The sequence below is a fragment of the Mauremys reevesii genome, linkage group 6 (assembly GCF_016161935.1).
Source record: "Mauremys reevesii isolate NIE-2019 linkage group 6, ASM1616193v1, whole genome shotgun sequence".
Taxonomy (NCBI): domain Eukaryota; kingdom Metazoa; phylum Chordata; order Testudines; family Geoemydidae; genus Mauremys; species Mauremys reevesii.
In genome coordinates, this window is record NC_052628.1 from 27,388,836 (window position 1) to 27,416,217 (window position 27,382).

Here is a 27,382-nt window from a genome sequence, read left to right on the forward strand (position 1 = left end):
ATGTTCCAGCCACATCCTTTCCCCTGGTATATCCCTGCCCTGGGGGAATCTCTCACCAGCTGGTTCAATCAGCTTTTCGCTTGCTTTGGATTGCTGAAGCATTACAAAGCAGGCAGATCAGTGAGTTGGGAGCTTCCTCTTAGTCTTTTCTTTTCATCTAAATTAAACAGCCTCATATACCCGTTTTTGTAAGTATTGTAAAAATCAGGTGTTGAAATTTGTTATTTTCAGCCAAATAAAGCAATACAGTCAGTCTACTATGCATTTTTAAAATAGCAAATGGTAGAAGCAACTGAGTTTAGCTGTCAAGAGGGTGTGGATCACAGTGATGTCTAAAACTGATATTTAGGCACTTAAATCTGGAGTTTAGGTGCCTAAATATGTTGGTGGATCTGAGCCTAAAGGCTAAAGCATGCTCCCATTGAAATCAATGGCATAATTCACAGAGACTTCAAAGGGTGGATAAAGGTCTTAAGTTAGGCACAGCATACGTGTGATGGAGAGAGAGAGAGAACTGAATTCTGATCTCACATACCTGCATGTAAGCCATGAGTAACTTAACCAAAGTCATTGGGGATGCACCAATGTACATGAGATCAGGATAGGACACTTTTCCCCCCTTTTAAGAGGTACCAAGATAAAGCAGAAGTAAATGATGCAATTTCTGCTTTTCTTTTCAGACCGTCCCTGGATGTCTGTGCCATAGATGAGAGAAGCAAGAGAAACACAGTCTTAACTGTGTGTAAGATGTACGCTCTTGAGTGTATGGGCAGAAAATACTCTTTGACCAATGAGGAAAACTGCAAAATGCCTACTGCTGCAGCAAAACCTTGTGGCTCATGTCATTTGTGGGAGACATGTGATGGTAAGAGAGTCCTCACATTTAACATGGATGAATTAGGAGAAACTGCCTGTGAATAAAAGAAAACCTTTATCCGCTTGCATATTAGCCCTGACTCTGCTCCTGGCTTGATGTGCCTCCATTTACTCATCTGTAAAATAGATATAATTCCTACCTACCTTCCAGAGGTGTTCGGAACATAGGAATTGCCCTCCTGAATCAGAGCTGAGGCCCATCTAGTCCCGTGCCCTGTCTCTGACAGTGACCAGATGTTTCTATGCTGGAAAAAAGCCTGTAGGAAATAATTGTGGAATAATAGGGAAAGTTTCTTGCTAACTCCCATTAGTTAGAGGTTGGAGCATGACATTTGATATCCCTTCTAGAACCTTTGGGGTGAAATCTTGACTGCACTGAAGTACATGGCAAAACTCCCATTGACTTCAATGGGGCCATGATTTCACCCCTCGTGTTTGTTATTCAATCCTTGCTCATCTTAACTCTGGATGTTGTCACTATCCATGGCAATGTCCGATCCTTTTCTGAATCCCGCTGAGCGCTTGCCCTCAATGTTATCTTGTGGCAATGAATTCAGTGGCTAATTACACATTGTGTGGAAAAAGTATTTTCTTTGCTGCCTTTCAGTTTCATTGAACATCCCCTTGTTCCTTCATTATGAGAAAAGGTGAAGTGAAGTGCCTGGTTTATGCTCTCATACATACCCATATATGATACTCTCTTTTCTAAAGTAAACAATCCCAATCTTTTCAATTTATCATCAAATGGGCTTCCAGGCCCCTAATTATTCTGATCACTGGTTTTTTAATCTCCTGTTTCTGTTACATCTCTTTTGACCTAGAGTGACCAGAATTAGTGTTTGTAAAGTGCGTTGAGGTCCCCACATACAGATTAGTTGTTATATTTCTTAGAATAAAACTCTATCAAACCCATATTTTTATATCTTGTCTAGTGGGGTCATGCAGTGATCCTTAGCAAACATTGTTTTTGAAAATAGCAAACAACAATAAAAATGGGTAAAGAGTTAAAATAGAAAGGGAAGAAATTAGGCAAAGATTAAACAAATAGACAGTCAAAATAACTAAGCCTTAAACAAGGACAACTGTGGACTAAGGTTAAAACTAAAAACACAAATGGAAGAGAAATCTCATACCCCTTATTCTTTGTATGTTGTTATTTAGGCCCTGATCCTGTGAACGCTTATGCACGTGCATACATTTACTTATGTGAGCAGATCCATTGACATCAGTGAGATTACCTATTAGTAAAATTATACACATTGTAGAGTCTGCAGGATCAGGGCCTTAACTTGTTACTCTCTGGAGCAGGGACCTGTCATCTTATACGTCCACCAGATAAATAATAAATCATGCTAGTATTGTTTTCAAGCAGTAATTTCAAATGGGTAGGAGAGAGCTGTGCTCTCAGCCATCCTCAGCAAGCACTGCTCAGACTAGCAGCAGCCCCAATACACACTTACGACTCCTGTTACAATAGAACTGCTGTTTGAATGTGCTTGTAGTTTTTCCCACTGAACCTGAATATTGATTAACATCTGACCAGGAGCAGGAGCTCTTCCAAACTGCTCAGTTACTGGGACAATTTCTGATAGTAGGGCAGTTATGGGTCTGTTTTGCTTTCAGTGGTTGAGATACTAATATTGGGGTATGTGTGTTTTTTAAGCTCAAACCAACACATGTGTGTGCCGAGAAGCTGGGCAATGCGACGAGGGAGGAATAAGCATTTGCGTTGACGTGAATGGGAAAGTCACCAGTAGGACAATGACTGAATGCGAGGCTGGTCTGCTCAAGTGCCGGGGGGAGAATGTCACCCCTGTCAGCATGAGACCCTGTGACGTACCGAGTAAATAAGATATTTTATGGTTCATTTTGCTTCTTGCCATGGGATATGTCAATAGTTGGGCAGGTCATGCTTAAAAGTGCCTTTGAGTTTGTTTTTTCCTTTCTATGTACATAAAACCTTAGTCTACCCAATGTAGGGCCTGACATGACGCCCACTGAAATCCATGAGAGTCTTTTCAGTAGCCTCAGTGGGCTTTGAATCAGGGCCCTTAGCCCTTACTCAGCTTGAACAGTCCCACTGAAGTTAAAATAAGGGCTATAGGTCTAGGCTTGTGGCTTGGAATTGGCACGTCTGCTTTACATTTCCCTCTGGGTTAAAAATGTTCCAAAATTGGCCTTGATCCTGCATCTTATTTCCTGCAGGTGCATGGAACAATTTGTAGACTCAGTCTAAATCTGCAAATACCAAGGTGCTATTTATAAAGAGTGATTGATTTAAGTGTCTAAAACATGTAAATTAATTTGGAAAAAACAAACAACCAACCCACCCCACAAATGCACACATACATTGATTGGACTGGATAGCTTCCCTGTGCAGAAACCAGGGAAAAGAATGGCCTATTAATGCAATAAGAGATATGATTATTCCCTTTTAATGAAGTAACTGTATTACCATTTTGCCTTATTCAATTAAGCACACTGCATGCACAGCAGTGTACCTGTCACTGAGCCTGAAGCATTTATAAGTCAAAGCAATATGCACTAATAATGAAGACAGCTTAAAATAATGAAAAGAATTAATATACTGGAGCTTCTTGTACACTATTCCGCTTAATACAAATATAACCATATATTTCACATTATCCTAACTTTCACTGAGAGCTAAACTTTCAAACATAGGCAGCTAAGTTGAACTTGCCAAAATGCATTTGTATATTTGCAAAATAGGAATTTACATACGGAAAAGTATCTAGCAAAATCTGTTTTCAAAGGAAAATTTTCTCAAGGTGGGTTGCTTTGGGGAGGCGTCTTCTAATAGAAATGGAAAAAAACTTCACTCAGTCTCCTTGGAGATACTTTGGGGCAATTTCTTAAGGAAGAAAGCTGTCCAATAAAGGGGGTGTCTTGTGCACTGCAGCTTGTGAACCTAAATTCTGCGAACAGGCAACATGCACCTACCTGTTTTATGGATGCAATGGCATGTTTGCAGGTACACACACACGTTGCAAGTACAATTTAGGTGCCTGTGTTTGAAATCCCCCCCCCCTTTTTTTTCTCTTTGTAGTTACTCTTAGATCGAAACAAGGACATGGGTTGGGGGCTGAGTAGCAGGATGGATGATAAAACGAGTTGGATAAAATTGTGAAACTTGTACGTTTTTAAAGCAATGGATTTATATTTATCATTAAATGCCTATCAAACATAATGGGTCCCATCGTTTCTCCTTATAATGACTATTGACTTACTTGCATGTGTGGTTGACCTGCGTAAACCCTACCTCAGCTTGAAAAGCTCCATTCTGTGGGAGTACTGGAAATGAGAATTCTGAAGTCCTCCTCTAGCACTTATTTGCATACTAGGCCTCTCAATACTTTGCCAGCTCACATATTTTCACAGAAGTGCCCTAGCTTCAGAAGCAAACTTAAAGCTCTGGACATGCTTATTTGTGCAGTGAGGTTTCTTTCCCCTGGAACGATTCTCCTACATTTACCATTTGACCCTTGGCCATCCTGGTTCACCACTAAAGCTGCTCTTATACAAGAACTTATTTTGTTGGCTAGCAAAGTGTTGGCAAGTTTCCACATCCCAATCATAAAGGGCCAGATTCAGCAGCCCTCACTCAGGCTGAGTATTGCTTACTCACATGAGCCATCTCTTTAAATTAATAATCTGACCTGTTTGAGTTTGAACCACATTTAACAACCATGTTCTAGCCTTTAACTGGATGAAATTCTATGGCCTGTGTTATGCATGAGCTCAGTCTCATGATCCCTTCTGGATGTAAAATCTATGAATCTGATGCTCCAATCTGTGCTGGCCAGTGTGGAACAATAAGGACCTGACTAACTTGCAAATGTCCTGTGTCAGAGCCCAGTGTTATGACACTTTTTTTTCTTTCCACACAGGCTCTAAAGCACGACTGTGTCATAATAAGGTATCATAGCATAGTACTGTTTGTAGTGTAAACAAGCCCCCAAAGATAATCCCTGGAACAATGAAAAGGCATGTCTACACAAAACATTTTACTAAGCCAAGAGCAGGGTTTAAATTCAGCTGGAGCTGTCTGGAGCAGAGCTCTCGTAAATATTTTCAAACATTGTCTCCAGCCTGATGCTGTTACGGTTCTGAACCAGGGGGGTCTGCAGCCCACTGGGGCGCTGCGAGTTGGTTTCAGAGGGTCAGTGGGACCAATCATTGGTCCAAATCAAACCAGCTGCAGACTATGGAAAATTTGCATCCAGATCTAGGCCTTCTTCCTGATGCCATTGAAATCAATGAATAATCTCTCATGGACTGGAGTGGTGCAGGAGCAGCTCTCTGGACTTTGCAACTAAGGCTCCTCTCTAATTAAAACCAAACCAGCTCGAGCACTGCTCCTCCTGAATACATTAGGTCCAAGCTTCAAAGCAGATTTTATTATTTTGTCTGAAAGTTTCATTTGGTTGCAGAATGTCTCAGCTGTTCTGTTTAGTAAAGGGCTTTGGGATGCTCTGTCTGGCTAAGGTAGGATATGAATCTAAATTTTTGGGTTATGGTTTTCTGTTATCCATAATAAAAGACTAATAAATCAGACTGATTGCTTTGCCAATTTTCCTAGTTAGAAATCTTGTTTACCAAGTTTTGCCATCGGGGGAGCTTTCCACGGGATGACTGGTAAAAATGATAAATCCCTAAACTTTGCCTTTCCCTTGATGAGGGAAGAAAGTGCCATCAATGCAGAACTAATGCGATGGAAAGTGTCCCTGGATTTCTCCAGACCGAACATTCTTTGGGGAATAATAGCTCCAAGCTTTACGGTAGAACTAGATGTTCAGTCTGTCACACAAGGGCAAACAAACAGCACAAGGCTGGCACAGGAGTTCTGGTATTAAGGGAAATATGGATACTAGAAAGATTCCACTCCCCTGTAATGATAATTTATGTACACAGATAATTTTCCATTGATATAATTTTATTTTTGAGGCCAGCAGATAATAACAGCTAATATGTTGCACCTCTGTATTGTCTTTTTATCCAAGATCTCAAACCAATGTACAAACACTGGTCAATTAAACCTCAGTGCCTGAATGGAAACCCTAGATCTGAACACTTCCCAAACTTGATGTGTGTATTTGGAATTAAAATTTAGATCTGGATCCAAGTTTTGCAGCTGGCCCATATTTCTACCAGGAGCCAACCTAAACCTTCAGATTAGAAAAACCACAAACTCAATAGTGTTCAAAATTTGGCATCTTGGGGTCCACTTTCCAGTCACAATGTCCCTATGTCACTTTACCTGCTGGCACCACTGAAATGGAGCAGAATCTGTGATGGAACAAGAAAGCTGTTTAACAGCTCACAGCTATGTGAATTTCATATTCAACAGAAATTGCAGGAAGGGACTTGGGGTTTGCAGAATGTAGTTACCTGTATTAGAATTAGGCCACCTCCACCAGCATTGTGCCCCTATCATCATACTGTGGCAATGATTCAGTGCCAAATCAGAAAGAAGAGTGCATTTACTGAATTACCACACCACAGAGTGTCATAGTGTTAACCCATCCTTCCTTGTCTGTTACCATGTGTTTGCACTTAGCTCAAGGGGACTGCAAGCTGGATGGGACATCTAAGTGCTATTGTAATCCACTTATTAAAGAGTAATAATTTCCTGGTGGTCTCCAATCCAAGTACTGATGTACATAAGAACAGACATAGTGGGTCAGACCAATGATCCAGTGAGCCCCATGTCCTGTCTTCCTACAGTGGCCAATGCCAGATGCTTCAAAGGGAATGAGTCTTCTCCCAGATTCTGGCAAACAGAGGCTAGCAACATTCAGAGTATGTGGTACAGTCCTGACCATCTAGGCTAATGCCATTGCTGGACCTATCCTCCATGATGTGATCTATTGTGGCTTGGCTTATTATATCTAGGGAGCCACAACACAAACTGTTGTGTATATAGATTGTAAACATGTAGGTGTGTGTGGCCCTCCCTCGCTGTCTATCTCCGAGGGAGGCCACACCTCTTGGCTGTCACTCCCCTGGAATACCAGTTTTAGACAAGGGGCAAGTTAGCAGTCTTGGGCTCAGTGCCTCCAGTGGGGTCAAGCAGTGAGTGGTATAGGGGCCCAAGCCCTCAGACAGGGCAGGGCACCAACAGTCTTAAGCCCAACCTTCAGGCAGAGTAGAGCCTGGTATAGTCTGGGACCCCAAGCCCTCAGACAGAGTAGGGTACCGAGCACAGTCTGGGGCCTCAACACTCTGGCAGGGCAGACCCAGTGAATAAGCCAGGGATCCAGCCCGCACACAGGGCAGGATACCAACTGTGTAGGGCTCCAGCCTCAGGCAGGGCAGAGCAGTGAATTATCCAGACCCTGACCCTCAAGCAGGGTGGGGTACCAGCAGGCTAGGGCTCCAGCTCTCAGACAGAGGCGAGCACCCAACACAGTCTAGTGGGCCCAGGCAAGGGGCAAGCACCCAACATAGGCTAGGGCAGTGGTCCACGGGCCACATGCGGCCCATCAGGGTAATCCACTGGTGGGCCACAAGAGAGTTTGTTTTCATTGACCGTCTGCAGGCACAGCCGCCCACAGCTCCCAGTGGCTACAGCTCACCGTTCCCCACAGGTTGCCCGCCACTGGTCTAGGGGGCCCAAGACGACAGTAAACTCCCACAGGCCTCCTGGTTGGAGTGGCTGCCAGCCCAGGGATGGGATACCAGGGGGTAGGAGGATGCAGGCCCAACCGACTCCACTGCGTCTCAACCCAGGGCCCTAACAGTGGCAGAGTGGTCTGCCACTGGGTCAGCTGGAATCCAGATGCAACACACTGAACCAGACTCCGGCAGCAACCCAGCCAGACCACAGTCAGACCACTTCCTTCCCTTCCTCGGCGTCAGGGCCGGATTAAGACCTGTAGAGGCCCTAAGCCCTGAAAAGATTATGGTGTCCTCCCATATGTAATTCAAAATAAAAACAATACTATACAGTAAAATCATTCCTCAAAGCATGTAAGTGGTCTGCTAATGATTGACAGAGGTCTGCACATGTTTTCAAATCCATTTTTTTTCTTAGAGCTTGACTTGTGTGGTAAAAGTGTTATAAAATTTCATTCCACATGGTCAACATGAATACAAACTCTAGTTCTTGCATCTTGTTTACAATGTTTTCTGCCTCTCGTATAGTTTCTCCCTTTTGTGATTGGTCTTCAGCTATACTTTCTAATGCATCCACAGTCTTTGAGTAGGACTCCAGAATTGCATTTGTTGCCACTGCATGTGGCTCCCAGCGAGTAGTAGAAAGAGATTTCAACACACGATCATTGCCCAAATATGTTTTAAGAACTATCGGTGTGTTGAGGCAGAGAAAAATGTATAAACTAACTGGACTGTTGAGAAAAACCTTACTGACCCCGGACAACAATCAGCAGCACTGCGGCCAACAAGATTGAGAGAGTGTGCAGCACATGGTATGAATATGGCATATTTGTTCTGTTCTAAAAGCTTCTTCTGTATTCCTTGATAACGCCCTGACATATTGGCAACATTGTCATAAGCTTGACCTCTGCACTTTGAGAAATCTATTTTGCAAACTTGGCACAGATAATGCAGTACTTGATTTGCCATTTCTTCACGAGTGTGGCTTTTCAAATTGAGGTATGTTATAAATCTTTCAACTGGTTTTCCATCTGTGAGAGACACATATCTTAGTACAATACTCAATTGATCAATATGTGAAAGATCAGGTATAGAGTTGACAGATAAACTGAAGTACCCAGCAGTACTTATTTCATCCACAATAGCTGAATTAACTTAGTCATTCATTAGACCAATGAGTGCATCACATATTGTCTTGGATAAGTATGATGGGTTACCTTTGCCCGCATTCCCATATTTTGAGATATGGCCTGCTAAAAATGAGTCAACTGGGCCACAAGCTCCAACAATCCCAAGAAATTTCCATTCTGCAATGATCCAAATGTGTCATTTGATCCCTGGAAAGGCAGACCACATTCAGCTAATGTTTGAATAACAGCTATAACACGCTGCAAGACATGTTGCCAGTATTCACGCTCCCCTTTAATTTGTTCTTCCAATTTGAGTGTCAATCCAAAGCCCTGTCTTCGATTTAAATATGTCAACATTGAACCTCTGAGAGTAGTGCTATTTTCATGTTGTTCAATTAAAACAGTATTCCGCCAGTCACTAAATCCAACTGCAGCAAACCAGGATGTTGAAAGTTTATATGCAAAAAGTTTGCAAACGAAACAGTACACATCCCCTGTTGATGATGACTACAGCAGCTATTCTTGAGTGTATTTCTCACCATTCACTTTCATGCCAAAAAATATTTTTGTGGACAATATCTTGTTTGTTTGCCATTGGTAAAAGTCCGACGTGATTTCTCAAATGGCCTAGTGTGTTGTTGACAGTCATTTGGTCCACGATCTATCCAGTAAGCGACATCATCGGTACTGAAATCAACCCCCATACCAGGATCTTTTCTCCTATTAGCAGGTTCAGTCTCTGACATATTCACACCTTCTAGAACAATGTCAGTTTTACCACCAGGAGTAGGATGATCAGTTACAGTCTCTGATTTCCTCGCATTATTTCAATCTACGTTAGCAGGATCCCCCCCCGCCCCCGGTTTAGGTGGGAATAAGTAATAAAAAGAATAGAAAAATGGGGGGAGAGTGTTAGGCTTCCTTACTGGTCTAGGGGGCCCAAGAAGACAGTAAACTCCCACAGGCCTCCTGGTTGGAGTGGCTGCCAGCCCAGGGATGGGATGGCAGGGGGTAGGAGGATGCAGGCCCACTCCACTACACAAAGTTCTGATTTTTCCCATGATGACTACTTCGATGCTTTTTCTGAAATATCAAATATCAAATTTTTTCCAAAAAAAAAAACTCCTCATTTTTTTTGGTGCCCCCTGCTTTGCTGGTGGCTCTAAGCACGTGCTTAGTCTGCCTATTGGGTAATCAAGCCCTGCTTGAAATGTACCTGGATCTCTGGATTGTCCTCTGTCTTCCCTGAGTACACTGCAAGCAGTAATCCTAGCTGCTCCTCAGTATCTGGCATGTCTGGTAGCTCAGGAAGTTCAGACGAGTCCTCGGGGCAGCAGTAGAATTGCCAGTGTCCAGTTTTCAACTGGAACACCCGGTCAAAAAGGGACCTGGCGGCTCCAGTCAGCACTCCTGACTGGGCCATTAAAATCTGGTCAGCGGCACAGCAGGGCTAAGGCAGGCTTCCTGCCTGCTGTGGCTCCATGGAGCGGCATGTCCCACCTCTGGCTCCTACACACAGGGGCAGCAAGGGGACTCTGCATGTTGCCCCCGCTCCAAGCGCCGGTTCTGCAGCTCCCATTGGTCAGGAACCATACCCACACCCCCAGCCAGAGCCCCCACCCACTCCTGCACCGTAACCCCCTGAGCCAGCCCACTGAAAATGTGCAAGTGAGTGAGGGTTGGGAGATGGAGTGTTCAGTTTTGTGCAAGTAGAAAGTAGGCAAAGAAGGCAGAAGAGTTCTCAGCTGGCTCAGACTCCAGCAGCAGGATAGAAGCATCTGCCTCCCTCAGTGGCTTCCTCCCAACTGAACTACAGGGGCTGCCTTTTATACTTCCTGTTCCTGTCCCACCCTTCTGCTTCTGGTGTGGTGGGCGTGGCTTTCCTGGTTCCGCCCATCAGGGGGCATCTGGCCCTCCCTTGCTGTCAATCTCCAAGGGAGGCCACGCTACACAGATACTATGCTTGTACATTTGTTTACATTCACAAAAAATTGTATCTCTGAGCACAAAAAGACATTGACTTGGGTAGAGTGGATAACTTCACATCAAGCCACTCTGCATGCTCCTATTCTGCATCTGTGCTAATGTGCTTTTGTATATACACATAGATGTACCCATGAATTTTACAGGCATGTATGTTAGAAGTTGGCAAACAGTGAAAATAAATTTGCACAAGTTTTTAAATGAATTAATTTACTTCAACCACATTTCTGTCCCTTTTTGTTTTCAACTTCTATGAATATTATAGCAAAAGAGTTTACTTATTATTTTGTGATATGTGGGCACCTACAAGCTCCGACTGAGAACAGGCCCCATTCTACTAGGTACTGTACAGGCACACTGGAAGAGATAGTGCCCAGGGAGTGTATAGTCTAAATAGACGAGATAGATGAAGGCTAGGGAAAAAAAGATGCATTAACCCCACTGTGCAGATTAATGCCCAATGTCCCACAGCAGTCTGGAGCAAAACTGGGAATTAAACCCAGACCTCCTCCTCATGTTTCTGTACCAGATTTGGACTGGCCACAGAGCTTGCTTATGCACACCAGATGTATTCAAAATCTTTTAATGCTCCCCCAGGTAATGTGCTGAGGTTAGCTTTAATAAGGTATTTTACACACAGTGCCACCTAGTGGCTGATTATAATACAGTTCCATTACATTCCTGACTCCCCATCAATGCCTTAAAACACAGACACCCCGTGCCCCTCCCTTAATTTACAGGATTGTTCATGGACACAGTGAATTTTAAGCAATAAAATATTAATAGGCATTAATATTGAATTTATAAACATGAGTATTTTCATGGAAACTTGATTCAAATAGTTTGAGTAAGGAACATGCAGCACCTATGTTTTTGAAAACCAATCAACATAACTTGAATTTGAGAAAAATAATCTGCTCCCAGAAAGGAGAAAAAGCCCCATACCCAGGTGCAGTGAATCCAATAGATTATTTGCGCTGAAATATTGCTCTGCTCTAATGTTTTTGGAGGGCTGCAGAATATAAGCCCCACACTGCACAGAAAAAAAAAACAGGAGTACTGTGGCACACAAGAAAAACAAATTTTTTTAAGATGAGAGAGCTTGAGAGCTAGCTCACTTCTTCGGATGCATAGAATGGAACACACAGACAGGGGATATTTATACATACAGAGAACATGAAAAGGTGGAAGTATGCATACCAACAGGCAGAGTCTAATCAATTGAGATGAGCTATCCTTAGCAGGAGGAAAAAAACTTTTTGAAGTGATAATTAAGATGTCCCATAGAAGGTGTGAGGAGAACTTAACATAGGGAAATAGATTCAATTGGTGTAATGACCCAACCATTCCCAGTCTTTGTTTAACCCACAGTTAATAGTATCTAGTTTGCATATTAATTCAGCCTCCCAACCTGAAGCAAATACTCACCAGTAACCGCACACCATACAACATAAACACTAACCCAGGAACCTATCCTTGCAACAAAGCCCGATGCCAGCTCTGTCCACATATCCATTCAAGTGACACCATCATAGGACTTAATCACATCAGACACGCATCAGGGGGCTCGTACCTGCTGCACATCCAACAACATATATGCCATCATGTGCCAGCAATGCCCTCTGCCATGTACATTGGCCAAACCGACACAGTCTCTCAAAAAAATAAATAAATGGACCAAATCTGACATCAGGAATCATAACATTCAAAACCAGTGGGAGAACACTTCAACCTCTCTAACCACTCAGTGAGAGACTTGAAAGGTGCAATTTTTGCAAAAAAAAAAAAAAAAACAGACTCAAAACATTACACCAATTGAATCTATTTCCTATGTTTAAGTTCTCTCACACCCTTCTATGGCCATCTTAATTATCACTTCAAAAAGTTTTTTTCTCTCCTGATAAGGATCATCATCTTCAATTGATTAGACTCTGCCTGTTGGTATGCATACTTCCACCTTTTCATGTTCTCTGTATGTATAAATATCCCCTGACTGTGTGTTCCATTCTATGCATCCAAAGAAGTGAGCTGTAGCTCACGAAAGCTCATGCTTAAATAAATTTGTTAGTCTTTAAGGTGCCACAAGTACTCCTGTTTTTTTTACTGCACAGAGTGTTATTCCTAGGTTACAGATCTGCAGTCTCTACCCTTTTCCTGTGAGCAGCTGGCATGAAATGTAAATTGACAAAGATTTTATTGCTCTGGCTAGAAGCAGCCTCTTTACACTGCTGGAGGCAAAAAGAAAATCATATTTAGTGGAAAATTCCTGATAAATAGCACACGGATAATAGAAACCCAGCGATCTATGCCTTAAAAATAGGAAAATGTCCATAGAAAATAGCATGGTACCTTAAGAAAGCCTGGAAATACTTGCTTAAGAAACAGTTCAAAGAAACCAAATTATGGTGCATTATAATTATATTCCAGCACACAGAGATCTCCACATTTACAAAATAAACTACTGCCTGACTGAGATAAGACACACAAAATATTGTAGCTGGGTGAACTTCAAACAGTTCACTCTGGCTAATCCCTTTAAATCTGGATACTTATCTGCCTCATCTGTATCTTCTGAGGGTGCTTTTATCCTTCCTTTCTCCTCCCATGTCTCCACCCTGTACTCCATCCTCTCTGTCTCCCATCCTTTCCCCTCCTTCTTCTGACACCAACCAGATGCTACCTCTGGTTTCATATTTCCATTTCCGTTCCCTTTACTTGACCCCAGGAGTTCCCTGTCTCAGATGATATTCCGTTTAGTGCAATGTCAGTTCAGAAATTTCTCAGCTGGACACTGGTCACATGTTCTTTTCAAATCTCACATACTCTGCACGTCTCCACCTCAAAAGTGCTCAGAATGTACTGAATTCTATTCCTCCTGATTAAAACTCTGGGCAAAGCCTGGAACCCATGAGATTTCAAGACATCAACTTCCATTTAAAAATGGTTAGACCAGCTGAGATCACAATAAAGAATCAGCAAAGTTAAGAAGTGAGCGAGGAGGAGGGAAGTTTATCCAAAATCAGTTCAACCTATTAACAGCAACAACAACAAAGTTGGGTTCATTTGAGATTTTTTTTTTTTTTTTACTGGGGATTGTATTGATCTGGTCAGTTCATTGATTCCCTCCACAATGTGTCTCTGCTGGCCGCACATCAAGGCAGAAGCTAGCAAGGACCTTCAGGGGAATCAAACCCGTTCTCAGTCCTGGTGCTGTTCTTTGCTCCAGTGGAATATTGTACAGCAGTTTGGGGCAGATGTTGGCGTACCCACCTCGTTGATTCAGAACTGAATACAGCCACCCATATCATGAGTGGTTGCCTTAGTCACACATTCATACCTAATTTATATGTGTTGTCTCATATAGCTCCTCCAGAGCTTCAACAAGAGGCCCTCACCCTTAAAACTGAATGGAAGGCTATGAAAAATTAAAACAAGCTGCTGCACACAAGGCCAACAATGGTTCCAATAAGACACACGTCTCACAAGAAGATCTACTCAGCTCCAGAAGAAAACACTTACTGCTGCAGCTCCTGTTGACTTGTCATGACTGACTTGGCGACATCTTTTTTCATTAGCTTGTCATGCATTCGTGTCCAGAGCTGCCCATCCAGAGCTACCAGTCAAGTGCCAATCTTGGATGTACAATGGCATATCAGGGCCAATAGCTATGTCCTCACATAGTAGCAGCAACTATGTGATAGAAGCCCTAATTTACATCCACCTGTTTGCAATCTGGGAAGCTGATCCTGGATTGGCTCAACAGACTGCTGACTGGAATGGCCAGAATAGCTTCCATAATGCAGAATTTTGGCTTAACCCAATCTTCACAGTGTGATTGCAAGGCAGCAATACAGATGGTCAAACACAATTGGAGGGGCGTCTGCAAGTGTTTGCTATCCTTGCGGATGCAGCAGCTAGATGGCTGAATAATCTAAATAATGACTTGTGACATCCACAGAAGAAAGTTTTCTTTTTGCTGGTGAAGATCTTCAGGGATTGGTTTGGGGATGTACATTTTCATATATTCAGCAGTGATTGTGAAGGGGAGGTTCATAGAACAGTGGGGAAGTTTGCAGAGGACATTAAGCTGTTAAAACAGTAGAAAAAACAAGACTGAGAAATTGCAGCAAAACTTAACCTCATTGGGGAATTGGGCAATACTGTGATAGATTAAATTTAATGCTGACAAAGACAAAATAAACTTCTTGAATATGCTGATGGGGGCTCTGAGTTCACAGGATACTCTGAGGACAGAGACCCAGGAGTCATCATCACAGACAGCTCAACAAAACATGCGTGCAGCTACTCAGGGATTGCTGCTACACATCAACCTTTTGGACTATTTTGTTTTGTTCAGACTGTTGCTGACTTAACTGGTTCATGGTTATTACTTGTTTTGACTGACAATTTACCTGTGTGTCTTGCTTCATTTTTTTGGTAGCTTGGGATTGCAGTTTTGGGGTGCATCTGAGTGTAACAACCCGTCAATGACCCAGCAATCACGGACAGAGTTCAAAGTTATTCTCTGGACAGTTTAATGGGTTACACCCCTCACCCCACCCCCAGGCTGTGATGTTTCTCTCCCTGCTCTCCAGCAACAGCCAAAAATAAAAGTAAAACCAAACCCTTTGTCCCTGACTTCTGGATTCTGATTGGTTCTGGTAGTAGCTTCCAGCTTGTTCTATCTGCATCCAGGACTTCAGGCAATCTGGGAACTGGAGTCCTGAGCCTCCGTTGTCCAGGGGCAAGTCCCCTTGAGTCTTAGCATAGTATGTCAGGGACAAATAGCTCCTGAGGGGTTACATTTAGAACAAACACATTTCAGAGACAACATCTCAAAACCAATATAACGGACCGTATACATACCTATCTTATCCCTAAGGTGTATCTCTCTCTGGATCTGGAAAGGCCCTACTGCTTAGATGCCCTCCGCAGAGTCCTCTCTCTCTCACTCTGTTAGCTTGTCTCTCTAGACAGCTTCTGACAAGTGACTGCCCATCTCCTCAGAGGGCTTTTAACTATTTAGCATTCTTTTGAGCTCCAAGTTCCCAGCCTGGCAAAAGAAACTTGCATCTTCCTTCAAGACAGGATGCAAGGTCCTTGAAGCAGATACTTTTACCCATTGTCTTTCAAGCGTGAGACTGGGTATTCTTAGCTGGGTAGCCATTGTATTACTTCCCTGTTTGTTCTCCCCACAGCCCCCAATCTAAATTAATTTAATGCAGTCAGGAAAGAAGTCCTTATAATCAAAAACACCATAACTCCCCCTCACAGACCCGGTCATGTACAGTGCTCCTAAAATTGTTACATCTTGCTATTCATAACATTACATATCAGCTCCACTTCTCTCAGACTGCATTTACTTCTCCATTCAATTTGATGCTCCACTCTTGCAATTAATTATGGAGTAATTACTGCACATGGCTATTGACCAAGTAAAATAAAAGGTCATTGATTTTTTTCTCTCTGTACTACCAGAGATGGGATAGATTTGACTTAACAACAGAAAGGATGGATTCTGGCCCTATAGGGGTGTGAGGCATATTGGATTCTTTTCTGACAAAATTCTTGAGAAGTATTAGCTCATTTAGGGTTCAGATTTCAATTTCAGGAACTCTCTCTGTGTGTATTCCTTAGGGATTTTTTCCCCATTTATTATTTGGGTTCTGTAAAGTCATTGGGCCGAATTCTGCCCTGACAGGAGCAGACAGAACAGTTGACTCATTTTAGCACTGGTAATGTTTGCTATAAAATTATTTTTGCTCTATTCATTGGTTTGAAAAAAATTAGTTACAATTAAATGTACAGAATTAATTTTAGCAAGAGGCATGCAGCTTGGGAGCAGTGTTATAATTTACCATGAGTATGTGGCCAGGTCTGTGACAAAGTAACATTTCTACAGTATGCTGTAGGTAGAGGTTATACTAGAGTGCTTTCAAGGGTTTCTAATATTATGATCTTGAATAACTACACATGTTATAAATACTCCTATGTCTCAATATGCTTATACCATTGGCCTTTACTTGTGTAAACACAAACTCCATGCAGGCAAACATGCAATATGTCTACATTTTAGGGCTTTATATTGGAACCTTATTCATGTGCTCAAGTATTAAGTTGATGAGGGCCATATAAGTACCTATATGGAGAAACAAGAAATCCCACTGGCACATGGGTAAGGTCATTTCAGTGAAGGTTCCAGGATTAGGCCCTCCACAAGCTTTCACTGATATTTCTGAAGACAATATTTCTAAGTAAAGTAACATCGTTATAAGCGAAGGCCGGAATTTCTTCAATAAGGACGAGTTATTCTTTATTATCTTCCGTGACATGTTAAGTCAAACATTTCCCAGGATGCAATGTTTCAGATTTCACTTTAGCACGTTTCATTGCTCCCATTGCACAGAGGTTGGATTTCTTCTGTGTGCAAATCCCATTCTGATAGGCTGGTTCTCATCCTTCGGACACTGGTACGGCATGAGGCAGAGGCACTTTGATTCTGTGAATGGAAGAGTTTGAGGGTTATATGCAAACCAGTTTTGCAAAAGGGTTTGTCTCAGCTTTCTTCACCAGGCAATTAATCCATAGGGCTGGCACTAAGGCATTAGCAAAAAGATATGATTGTTACAAAAGCTTTCACTAGTCTTAGTGGCATTCTATGTGTAAATTGAGAAAATACATGTGTAAGCACTAACATATGGAGAAGTGGCTGTGAGGAGTGGTTCTAAAAGGCATAAGTATTTAACTTTAACCCCGTAAATGCTCATGATGTGCACAGCAGCCCTTTCAAATGTTTTTCAGATGCACCTACTCAAAAAGGCATGACGACTTGGGTATTCTTAGAGATGTACTTAGAAGAAAGGAAGAGCAGGTGTCAGCACTGATGAAGAAAGAAATAAAATGTAAAAGAGAGGGAAGGTGATCTGGAACTGAATCTTGCAAGGGGATGCAGGAACTTGCTCTGCACACTTGTATTTTTGCATACAGCAGCACAGGATTCTTGATTTTCACATATCCTCTTATTTTCTGGATATATGGGGCATACGTTATGAGGATGCAATGTCAGTTAAGCAATGTGTCTGAATTTTTGCACACTCTGAGGGGCACCTTTCGATGAAGTGTCTCTCTTATCTGTGAGTGCAAACATGCCTCCTGCCCTCCCACCCCAAGGGAAGGCGGAGTGTGCCTGCTACCCTTTTTCCTGGCACAACTACTTTGTACATGGTGTCAGCCAAGAAAATTTTGCACATTTACAGGAAAACTCACTGCTGTTATCACCCTGTTACACAGTAAATAGCAGAGTTGCACAATGAATGTTGACATACTAACTCTCTTAGGAATTTTGCAAAACAACCTAATTCTGTGTGCACTGTACCTAGCAAACAAACATGGATTTAACACATAGGCACCAACTCCATGGATGCTCTGGGGCTCAAGAACCCCTGGAAAAAAAATAGTGGGTTCTCAGCACCCACCAGCCACTGCTGTTCACTGTTTGGCAGCTGGGGGAGGCACTTAGGAGAGGGTGGAGAGCAGGGAGCGGTAGGTGGGGGCTTCAGAGAAGGAGGCAGAATGGGCATGGGAAGAGGTGGGGCAGGGCCTTGGGGGAGGAGGCAGAGCAGAAGCAGGAGCAGGAAGAGGTGGAGTGAGGGCAAGGCCTTGGAGTGGAGTTGGGGTGGAGCACGCCCGGAGAAAAATAAAAGTCAACCCAACTCAACCTGCCCATTTTCATCTAGCATAGCAACAACTTGATGGCCATATTCAGGAAGAAAAATTTCCTTCAGTCGATCTGTCATACTGTGGTGAAAACAGATTGATATTAGAAGGGTAGGAGAGGACTCAGTGGCTTCCCTGATGGTGGAGGATGAGGAGACTCCTATGCTTGTACCTGTAGACCCCAGAAGAACCATCACTGGAGAGGCAGGAGGACTTTCCCAGGAGTTCTGATGATTTTGAGTTTGAAATTGTATTGCTATACAAATGTTTGAAAATCACCCTCTTGATTTTCCACCTGAAGAAACAGAACCACAAAACTAGTCTCTTAAGGCCACAACCCTGACAGTTGATCTAAGCAAGCAAACCTTTGTTCTCATGTATGAGAGGAAGGGGCGTGTGTGTCTGTCCAATGATTACATCACTAGTCTGGGACTTGGGAAAGCTGGCTTCAGTGCCCTGCTCCATAACAGATTTCCTGTGTTTCCCTGGGCAAATCACTTAGCCTCTCTGTGCCTCATTTCCTTCCCTGTAAAATACAGATAATGGCACTTCCCTACCTCAGAAGGGTGTTCATAAATACAAAGGCTGTGAGGCAATCAGTTACCCGGTAATGAGGGACATTATACATACCTTAGGTGCCATGCCTCAATAATCTCAATGGGGATGTGTGGGAGTTCGCTCATGCAGATCAGTTTGCAGGATCAGGGCCAAGGTATTTGTGTTCCCCACCTTCCGCAGTCGTGCTGCTTCTATACACAGTAACAATGAATACACAGATTAAGGTACACGGATATAAAAATAGCCTCCTCCATCATCTGAAACTTGAACTGAAACCTTAGCATTTGAGAAAACGGTCTTAACTTGAAGTTTGCACACTTCTGTGCTTCCTGGTTTCAGTCAGGAGGACTGGAAACAAAAGTGAAGATACACCACAAGAAAAGCTGCTGGGAATGCATGGTGTTTGTTCTAAATATAACCCCTCAGGAGTTATTTGTCCCCGACTTAGTGGGAGCTGTGTTTGCTTATGCCAGAACCACATTTGGTCCATGTAATTTTTCAAATAAGCAGCCAAAAATTGTTTTTAAGACATGTACAGTCATGTAAATTAGAGATTATAGAGTGAATAGCATTACCACCATTTTTCAGACTGGAACTTATTCCTGCAGCCAACTTCCTCTATATTGCAAAGTTTAGTTGGGAAGCACCACTGGGAATCCACTAACTACTACAGGCCTGTTTCCTGAACCAAGATGGGTGCAGCAGGGACCTGACATGAAATTGAAAGGAAGCAAAGGAAAAAAATCCAGGTTGTTTATTCTTCTTAGTTTTCTGTCTATTGAGCAGAAGCTATATATTACTAACAAACACCCTCTCCCCCACCACCACGCTCTCATATAGTGCTTTTCTTTAGTAGATCATAGTGGTGGGTGAACCTCTAAAAGATTGGAAGTCTGGCTAGCACAGATGAGAACCCAAATACTCAGATGCTATTCTCAAACTTGTGCTCATGGGACTGCAAAACTGGGTGGAAAATGAGAGGGTTACAAGGGGTTTCTGATACTACTTGCTCACATTAGGCCAGATATATTATGAAAATAGCATCACTTTCCATTCTCAAAGCTGGTAGGGCACTGGTTTACAGCCTCTTCCATTAGGATCTCACACTATCTGCTATAGCAGGTTGGCTGTATATCCAGCATTAAGCTATGAGATCTTAATTCTGATTAAAGGAAACATACATGATCTTTCCAATCAACCCTTTTCTGATTCCTGACCTGCTGCCATCTTTACTCTGTTTCCCTATTGTCACAATTTCTGAACTTACAAATCAATTTGTCATGTGTACTGCCTGACCTATTGATTGTGTGTTAATTCCCAGTTCACATTCTGTGGTTTGGCATGGTTCTGCTTCCAGAAATATTAAAGTTATTACAAGAAACCCAACGTGCATGAAGACAGTTACATTTAGGAAAGGGGTTCTGTCCTTGTACTACTTTTATTAGCACAATTAAAGTCACGAACACTCCAACCCAGCAAGGAAGATAGCATTAGTATAAAATGAGTGTCTGAGCATCCATACACTCACATGATCCCTTACAGAAAAACCTGAAGTATTAGTTCTCTTCCTCCTCGTTATCATCATCAGTTAGCAACCTGGCATTTCCCAAGGCACACAGGCCTGGATACAGCTTTTATAATGTGCTATGCTGACACCCACTATGCCTAATGCATATGTAGTAGGGGTTTCATCCCCTTTTTCTTATCTGTATTTCCTCGCCCTACTAACGCTGGGGTGTCCTTCTCTAGGACATTGAGCTTCTTGGCATATACATCAGTTAGTTACCATGGTATTCTTGTGGCTGGATGTCTGCTGATGTTCATAACTTAAAATATCTAAAGCTGGTATAAACTGGCATCTTGTGGTCTCATGACATCAGTTTAGTCATGCTAGTTTCTTACAGTATTCTATCTTGGGATATCTTATGATCCAAGGTTACTCCTGGTTAGCTGCTTATGCTAAGGCTTTTGAGGCCTTATGCCTCAATTAGTTTAGCTAAGTTATTATCGTCAAGGTCTTGTAGGCTTATTACGTTATGGTCTTAAATGCAAAGTAATGCACATTGGAAAACAATCTTGACTATACATATAAAAGGATGGGGTCAAAATTAGCGGTTACCACTCAAGAAAGAGATCTTGGAGTCATTGTGGATAGTTCTCTGAAAACATCTGCTCAGTGTGCAGTGGCAGGCAAAAAAGCAAACAGAATGTTGGGAATCATTAAAAAAGGGATAGATAATAAAATAGAAAATATAATATTGCCTCTATATAAATACATGGCATGCCCACATCTTGAATATTGCATGCAGATGTGGTCGCCCCATCTCACAAAAGATATATTGGAATTGGAAAAGGTTCAGAAAAGGGCACCAAAATGATTAAGGATATGGAACAGCTTCCATATGATGAGAGATTAATAAGACTGGGACTTTTCAGCTTGGAAAAGAGACGACTAAGGGGGGATATGATAGAGGTCTATAAAATCATAACTGATGTGGAGAAATTAAAGAAGGAAGTATTATTTACTCCTTCTCATGACAAGAACTAGGGGCCACCAAATGAAATTAATAGGCAGCAGGTTTAAAACAAATAAAAGGAAGTATTTCTTCATACAACACACAGTCAACCTGTGGAACTCTTTGTCAGAGGACACTGCAAAGGCCAAGACTCTAACAGGGTTCAAAAAAGAACTAGATAAATTCATGGAGGATAGGTCCATCAATGGCTATTATCCAGGATGGGCAGGGATGGTGTCCCTAGCCTCTGTTTGCCAGAAGCTGAGAATGGGAGACAGGAGTTGGATCACTTGATTACCTGTTCTGTTCATTTCCTCTGAAGCACGTGGCATTGTGCACTGTTGGAAGACAGGATACTGGGCTAGATGGACCTTTGGTCTGACCCAGTATGGCCATTCTTACATTTTAACTTATACATATGCCTTACCAAGCTATAGTGGGATGGCTGCCCCACTCCCACAGGGTTAAAAGCAGCTCTAGAGAGGGCTGTGGCTGGGAAAAGCTAGGCTGATTGGAAAATCAGCCACAGCTGGGGCCACGCCCCAATCAGGCCATAGCTGGCCCTCTAAGAGGGCTGAGGGCCAGCAGCTGGAGGAGTCTCACTCTAGCCCTGGAGTGGGAAGGGCTAGCTGCCTGAGAGAAGGTACCTGAAGGGGAGCAGTGCTGGGGAAGAGCAAAAGGAGCTGGGGAGCTCCAGCCTGGTGAACCCCCAGGCTGCAGGCCTTGGTAAAGGCCCAGAAAGGTACTGTGGCTGCAGAGGGGCAGCCTGGGAATACAGAGGCAGCTGGTCCTACTGCTTGCCAGTGATGAGTGGCCATTACAGACTGCAGTCTGCCCCAGTGAGTGGGGGCTAGATGATGGCACTGAGGCAAGGTGGAGATAGAGGGTTGGGGGTTCCCCTGGGAGGGGAGAACAGACTGTGGGTTACTGCTGGGGGCAGAACCCAGAGGAAAAGGGGCACTGGGGTCTGGGAGGGACACGGGGGCCATAAGGCAGGCGAGACACTGGCCTGGAGAGGGCGCTCCAGGCTGGAGGAGCTAATTCCCAGGACGACCAGCAGTCTCACCTCACTACACAAGCAAATAAACTACATGTCGTCCAGTATCAAAATATTTTCTCAACATACAGGTGACCATTCATAGTCACCATTTCTCTACAACCACCCACCCATTTTATTCTTTACCTACTTTTTTAACACACGGGTCACATTCTGACCAAGGATCAATGTCTCCAAGTTGGTAGTTGATAAGACAAGCCTGCTAGTTGCAGGTCTGAGAGTCCCACACTGTATACAGTCGGCCACAAGAATTTTGTATCTAGTAGGTATCATTTCCTATTTGTCAGAAAAGTAATAAGGTAGTTAGTTACGGCATTATCATCATCATCAAGTATAATGGGAGCCAAGATTTTAAAAAGAGCCGTGTTTTGTAAACCAGCTTCATTGTTCATCAGCTTCTAAGGGAGAGAGAAAGAGAAATATAACAAGTTCTTGGTGATCACGTTTAGGTCAATGTACAGATTAATATTTAATCAATCATCAATAAGTCTGCATTTGCCAACACACTTACTAATTATGTCCCACTCTAATTCTTAATTCTTTTTCATGAGAATCTATAAGTGTCTTATATGCTTTAGGGAGGATCTGAAATGTATGTGCCATCTATTCTGATAAATGAACAGTTCTTTTTATCAGGAAGGTTATGGAAGCAACAATTGCCAAAGGGAAAATGAGATTTTTAGCACAGACCTCTGGTTCTTTTAGGCTTGCCTATGCCAGAACAATTACTTCCCTGGCTGTTAACTTCATTTTTCTAGAGGCCCATTATGTCCAAATACATAAAAGCAATGGAACAGCACACACCAACCTCTCTCTGCTCTATGCTCCATTATTGCAGGTTTTTGAACAGCTTGGCCCATGGACTCCATGGATAATGGTCACAGTAGGACCCCTCAGCAGGATGAAGTACACTAACATAATCTTGTCCATAGGTTTGAAGGTATCCAACTACAGAATATGAATATATGTTATTTCCTGTATTCAGATATTCAGAAGCTGTTAAACATGTCAAATGCCCCCCAAATCACTTGAGACACAGTCAAGTTAAAAACACAAACAGGCTTTTTAACTTCATTTTTGCTTGTTAACAACAGCTAAAAATGAAATGTTGCCACATTCCTTTCTCTTTATCCAATGCTGCAACTGCAAAAAATATTATCTGGACAAAGAGGGCAAATGGAGAGATTTGCTTCTCACATGAACATTATGCCCTGAACTCCTCTGGAGGGTGATATGCACTCTTTCCTAAGGGAAGAGTGCCTGGTGCCTGATAGAGCTGGAACTCCTCTAACTAGTCAGAGACACGAGAACATTTGATATGCAAATTATGACTGTGAATAAAATTATTACTACAAGTCCACTATTTCCTATGGTATCTTGGACCGGGTGCCTGGGATGGACCACACTGAGAATGCCACAGTCAGGGCAGACTGCAAGAAACAGGGTAGACAATCCCCCCCACCCCAAACTGGCAGTTTATTCTATAGTTAGAGTCCAAGCCAGTATCAAAAAAGCTTCTGTAGCACCACTCTGGTTAACAAGAAGCCAAACAGTCCCCTTAAGGCATTCCAGCCCTTGGCTCCCATCCAGACAAACAGGTCTAATACAGTGAGAGGTTACTGAAAACTCAGTTCACCATATGTCAGGTTCTATTAATTCCAAAGGATCAGACACTTACCCCCAGGCCAATATGTACTTCAGATCTTACCCAAATAGCATGCTGGCAGCCAGTTCTTAGTACATTTTAATTCACTAAAGATTTTACTAATAAAAGAAAAGAAGAGATTTATTGAATGGTTAAAGAATCATACATACAAGTGATTTTCAGTGTTCATAGGTCAGGATCATAGCCGTGATGGAATAGACTGCTGGCTTGCAAAAGTCTCTCTGGTAACTTCCAAAAGATTGGAGAGTTCTCAGTCCATAGTTCAAAATACTCTTTTTAGTTGTAAATCCACAGTCCAGAGAATTGGAGCAGGAATGAGGCAAGATGGAGATGTCTCAGGTGTCTTATTTCTTCTGCCATTAGCATGGAAATTTACTGTCCCAAACAAAGCCCTCAGTCCCTGTGTATGGAAAGTTACTGACAAAGATGGAGTCCAAGGTCACATGTCCATATCATATGCCCTTACATGTTTTGCTGAATCACAAGGGTGGCTCCTTGCTGTTTGAAGCATCTGCAGGAAGAGATATCTGGAGACTCGATTTGTCTTAATGGCCCATCAAGCTTCAATAGTCCAGTTCATCCCGACTGGGCTGGCTAGACAGGATGTAAAACTATCTTGAGGTTGTCACCCAAGAACACCACACATGTTTGAGATACAAATACATAGCAAATATTCATAACTTCAGATACAAAGATGATACATGCATATAAACAGGATTGTTTTACCTGGCAGAGTACAACTTTGCCACTGATACCTTAGCAATGACATACTTTGTATAAGATTAGTTGCAACTGTAGATCAGTGATAGCAACAATGATACAAATGGTCTTCAATCATACAGAAGTAGTGCTTTCTCATGTGAGGTGTCCCATTCACACCAATGGTGTGAATATGTATTGCCCAACCTGAGTAAGTGTGGCAGATTCTGGCATATCACTATTCATTGTTTATTCTGTAAGTGCATGTACATATTTATATGGCATAGTTTACTTACTATATATAGTTGAGTCTTTGCCCCAAAGAGTTCACAATATAAAGGCACATACAGCTTGGGCCAAACGCGCTATGTAGCCCTTATTTAAATGGCCTAGTCCTATCCCATTGTTCTTCCAACTCAAGCAAACCACATGGTCCAACTGTCCTGTCTCAAGAAAAACCCAGTGGTCTCACCAAATTGCACCACAAGGCCCCAGCCATGCAAACCACAGATCAGTTCTATACTCAGGCTATCTCTGCAGGTAGAGCCTCTGTTGTCCTCCTTCCCTGACAGTAGGATAAGTATTCCTAAAATAGGCTCTCTGATCTCCATCCCCTCCACCAACAAGAACAGATTTGGAGAAGGCTTGTTCTTTTCACTGTAGATCTGGTCTCCAAGATGCAATAGGCTGGGTCACTTGCCCAATAGGTGGGTATTCTCTGTGGTTCTTTTATGCTCCTTGGAATGCAGTGACAACAAACCTTTTCCCTTGGTTGGGGCTGGAGAGAGGTGGGGTTGTCAGTCCTGCTACTAAAGGAATAATTTGGGGAAGCAGCATATCAGGTTCAGTTCCTTGTTTCAAGGATAGTCGCTTCTTCCTAACCTGCTTATCCTCCACTGAGGGGACCACTAGCTTGCTAGATTTCTTGTTCCTCTCCATGTCTGTCTGAGTAGCCAAGCCAGTGGCATTTCTTTTATCTATTTCTCACTATAAATAGGGAGGTCTAGTGGCAGTGGCCTCCGCTCACAGCCCATCAGCCCACTCACTGAATACCTACCTCGGGTGCTCACACTGATTGGGAAAGGAGCCACATGTGAGTGAACAAACATTCAAAAGTGTTGGGGCTGTGCTGGGTCTGCCAGGTCTTCTGCAGTAGAGGAATAATTAATTATCATAAATTGAACCCTGGGTATTTCAGCTTGTTGAGAAGGCTACAGTTTAAATCAGTGTTTTCATTCTAAACTGCATTACTCTTGTTGTCTAAAAGTACCTACAGAGGAAGAAGATTTCTAATAATAGGTAGCTCTTAGCTGGCCAAAAGTCAGAATTTCCATCCTGCAGGAAAATTTGAAATTCTGGAAAAAATTAGTTCCATTTCAGAACAAAAAGTAGAATTTTCTGTGGAAGGGAAAATCCATAATAAATTAATTTTGAACTAGTCAAAAGGTTTAATTTCAAAATGAAATTGCCCCTGGGAGCCAAAGCTGTAAGGCTTCTGGCTCAGCCATGGCTCCCATCTCCCTGTCAGTCCACTAGGGCTCGCAGGAGCTTAGAAGCCCTGGGAGTCAGGAGCCTTTTAGCTTGGGAGTTGGGGCTCCCAGATCTGTGCCAAGGATCCTAGAAGCTCTGAGAGCCCCCAGGGTTTCCAGGCCACTAGCTCTGAGGCAGGGAGCATTGGAGCCCTGGAATCCCCAATAGTGGGACAGCCCACAGAGCGAGGCTTCCCTGGAGATGCAGATGCGGTGAACCTGGGGCTTACCAGCAGCCCACCAGGTGAGCTAGCAGGAAACCTGGCAGGTTTCTGAAGGAACTTTGTAGCTTGTCAAAGCTGATACATGCTTGTGGTCCTGCAATGAGGGCAGGGGACTGGACTTAATGACCTCTCGAGGTCCCTTCTAGTCCTAGAATCTATGAAGCTATGAAAACATGGTGAGTTTGATGAATCAGCATTTTCTGATTAAATCCTGTTTTGCTAGAAATTTTATGCCCAGATCTACTTTTCAGTCTCGGAAACACAAGGCTAAACAAGATCCAGTGGCTGGAAGGTAAAACTAGAAGAATTCAGATGAGAAACAAAGTACAGTTTCTTAAACAGAGAAGTTAAGTAACCAACCATTGGATCAACTTACCTAGGGATATGTGTAGTAGTTTCTCCATCGCTTGAGATCTTTACATCAAGATTAACAGTCTTCCAAAAGGCATGTTTTAGCGCAATCAAAATTGTTGCAGGAATTACTGGGTGAAACACTCATGTGTGTGATGCAGGGGGTTAGACCAGATGAACATAATGATCCCCTGCTAGCCTTAAAATCTATCCATCTATGACTCTATTCAGGTTTTATTCACCCAACTACAAAAATTAGCCTGGGAGGAAACGTGGACCATAAATCCCAGGTCTTGCTCTCTCTCTCATTCTTTAAAGGATTCCTCTTCCACTTCTAGGAGCCCCATCCTGAAGACTTTACACATGCGTAACTCCCATTGAAATCAGTGGGCATTTTGGATGAATACGATCTGTAAACGCAGCCCCTATCACTAGTTTCAG

At 42.8% G+C, this 27,382-nt stretch overlaps 1 protein-coding gene and 2 long non-coding RNA genes across 3 annotated transcripts in view; 1 reads left to right on the forward strand and 2 right to left on the reverse strand.

Annotated features, from left to right (window-relative positions):
• The window catches only part of C7 (complement C7), a 40,341-nt gene extending 36,257 nt beyond the window's left edge, over positions 1–4,084 (forward strand). Inside the window, exons 17-18 of the mRNA XM_039545587.1 lie at positions 681–865; positions 2,540–4,084. Of these exons, the coding sequence (XP_039401521.1) occupies positions 681–865; positions 2,540–2,727 (373 nt within the window). The 3' untranslated portion in view covers positions 2,728–4,084. The remainder of the gene's footprint in view (positions 1–680; positions 866–2,539) is intronic.
• A 10,751-nt stretch (positions 4,085–14,835) lies between these two features.
• LOC120407479 lies at positions 14,836–18,794 on the reverse strand. Its single transcript, XR_005600017.1, has 3 exons — positions 18,514–18,794; positions 16,765–17,124; positions 14,836–15,416 (listed from the first exon to the last, which is right to left on the reverse strand). It is a non-coding gene; the product is annotated as an uncharacterized LOC120407479 (long non-coding RNA).
• Positions 18,795–18,977: 183 nt separating this feature from the next.
• On the reverse strand, positions 18,978–26,093 carry LOC120407478. The gene is made up of 4 exons (XR_005600016.1): positions 24,288–26,093; positions 23,281–23,420; positions 22,603–22,748; positions 18,978–19,090 (listed from the first exon to the last, which is right to left on the reverse strand). It is a non-coding gene; the product is annotated as an uncharacterized LOC120407478 (long non-coding RNA).
• Between the last annotated feature and the right edge of the window lie 1,289 nt (positions 26,094–27,382).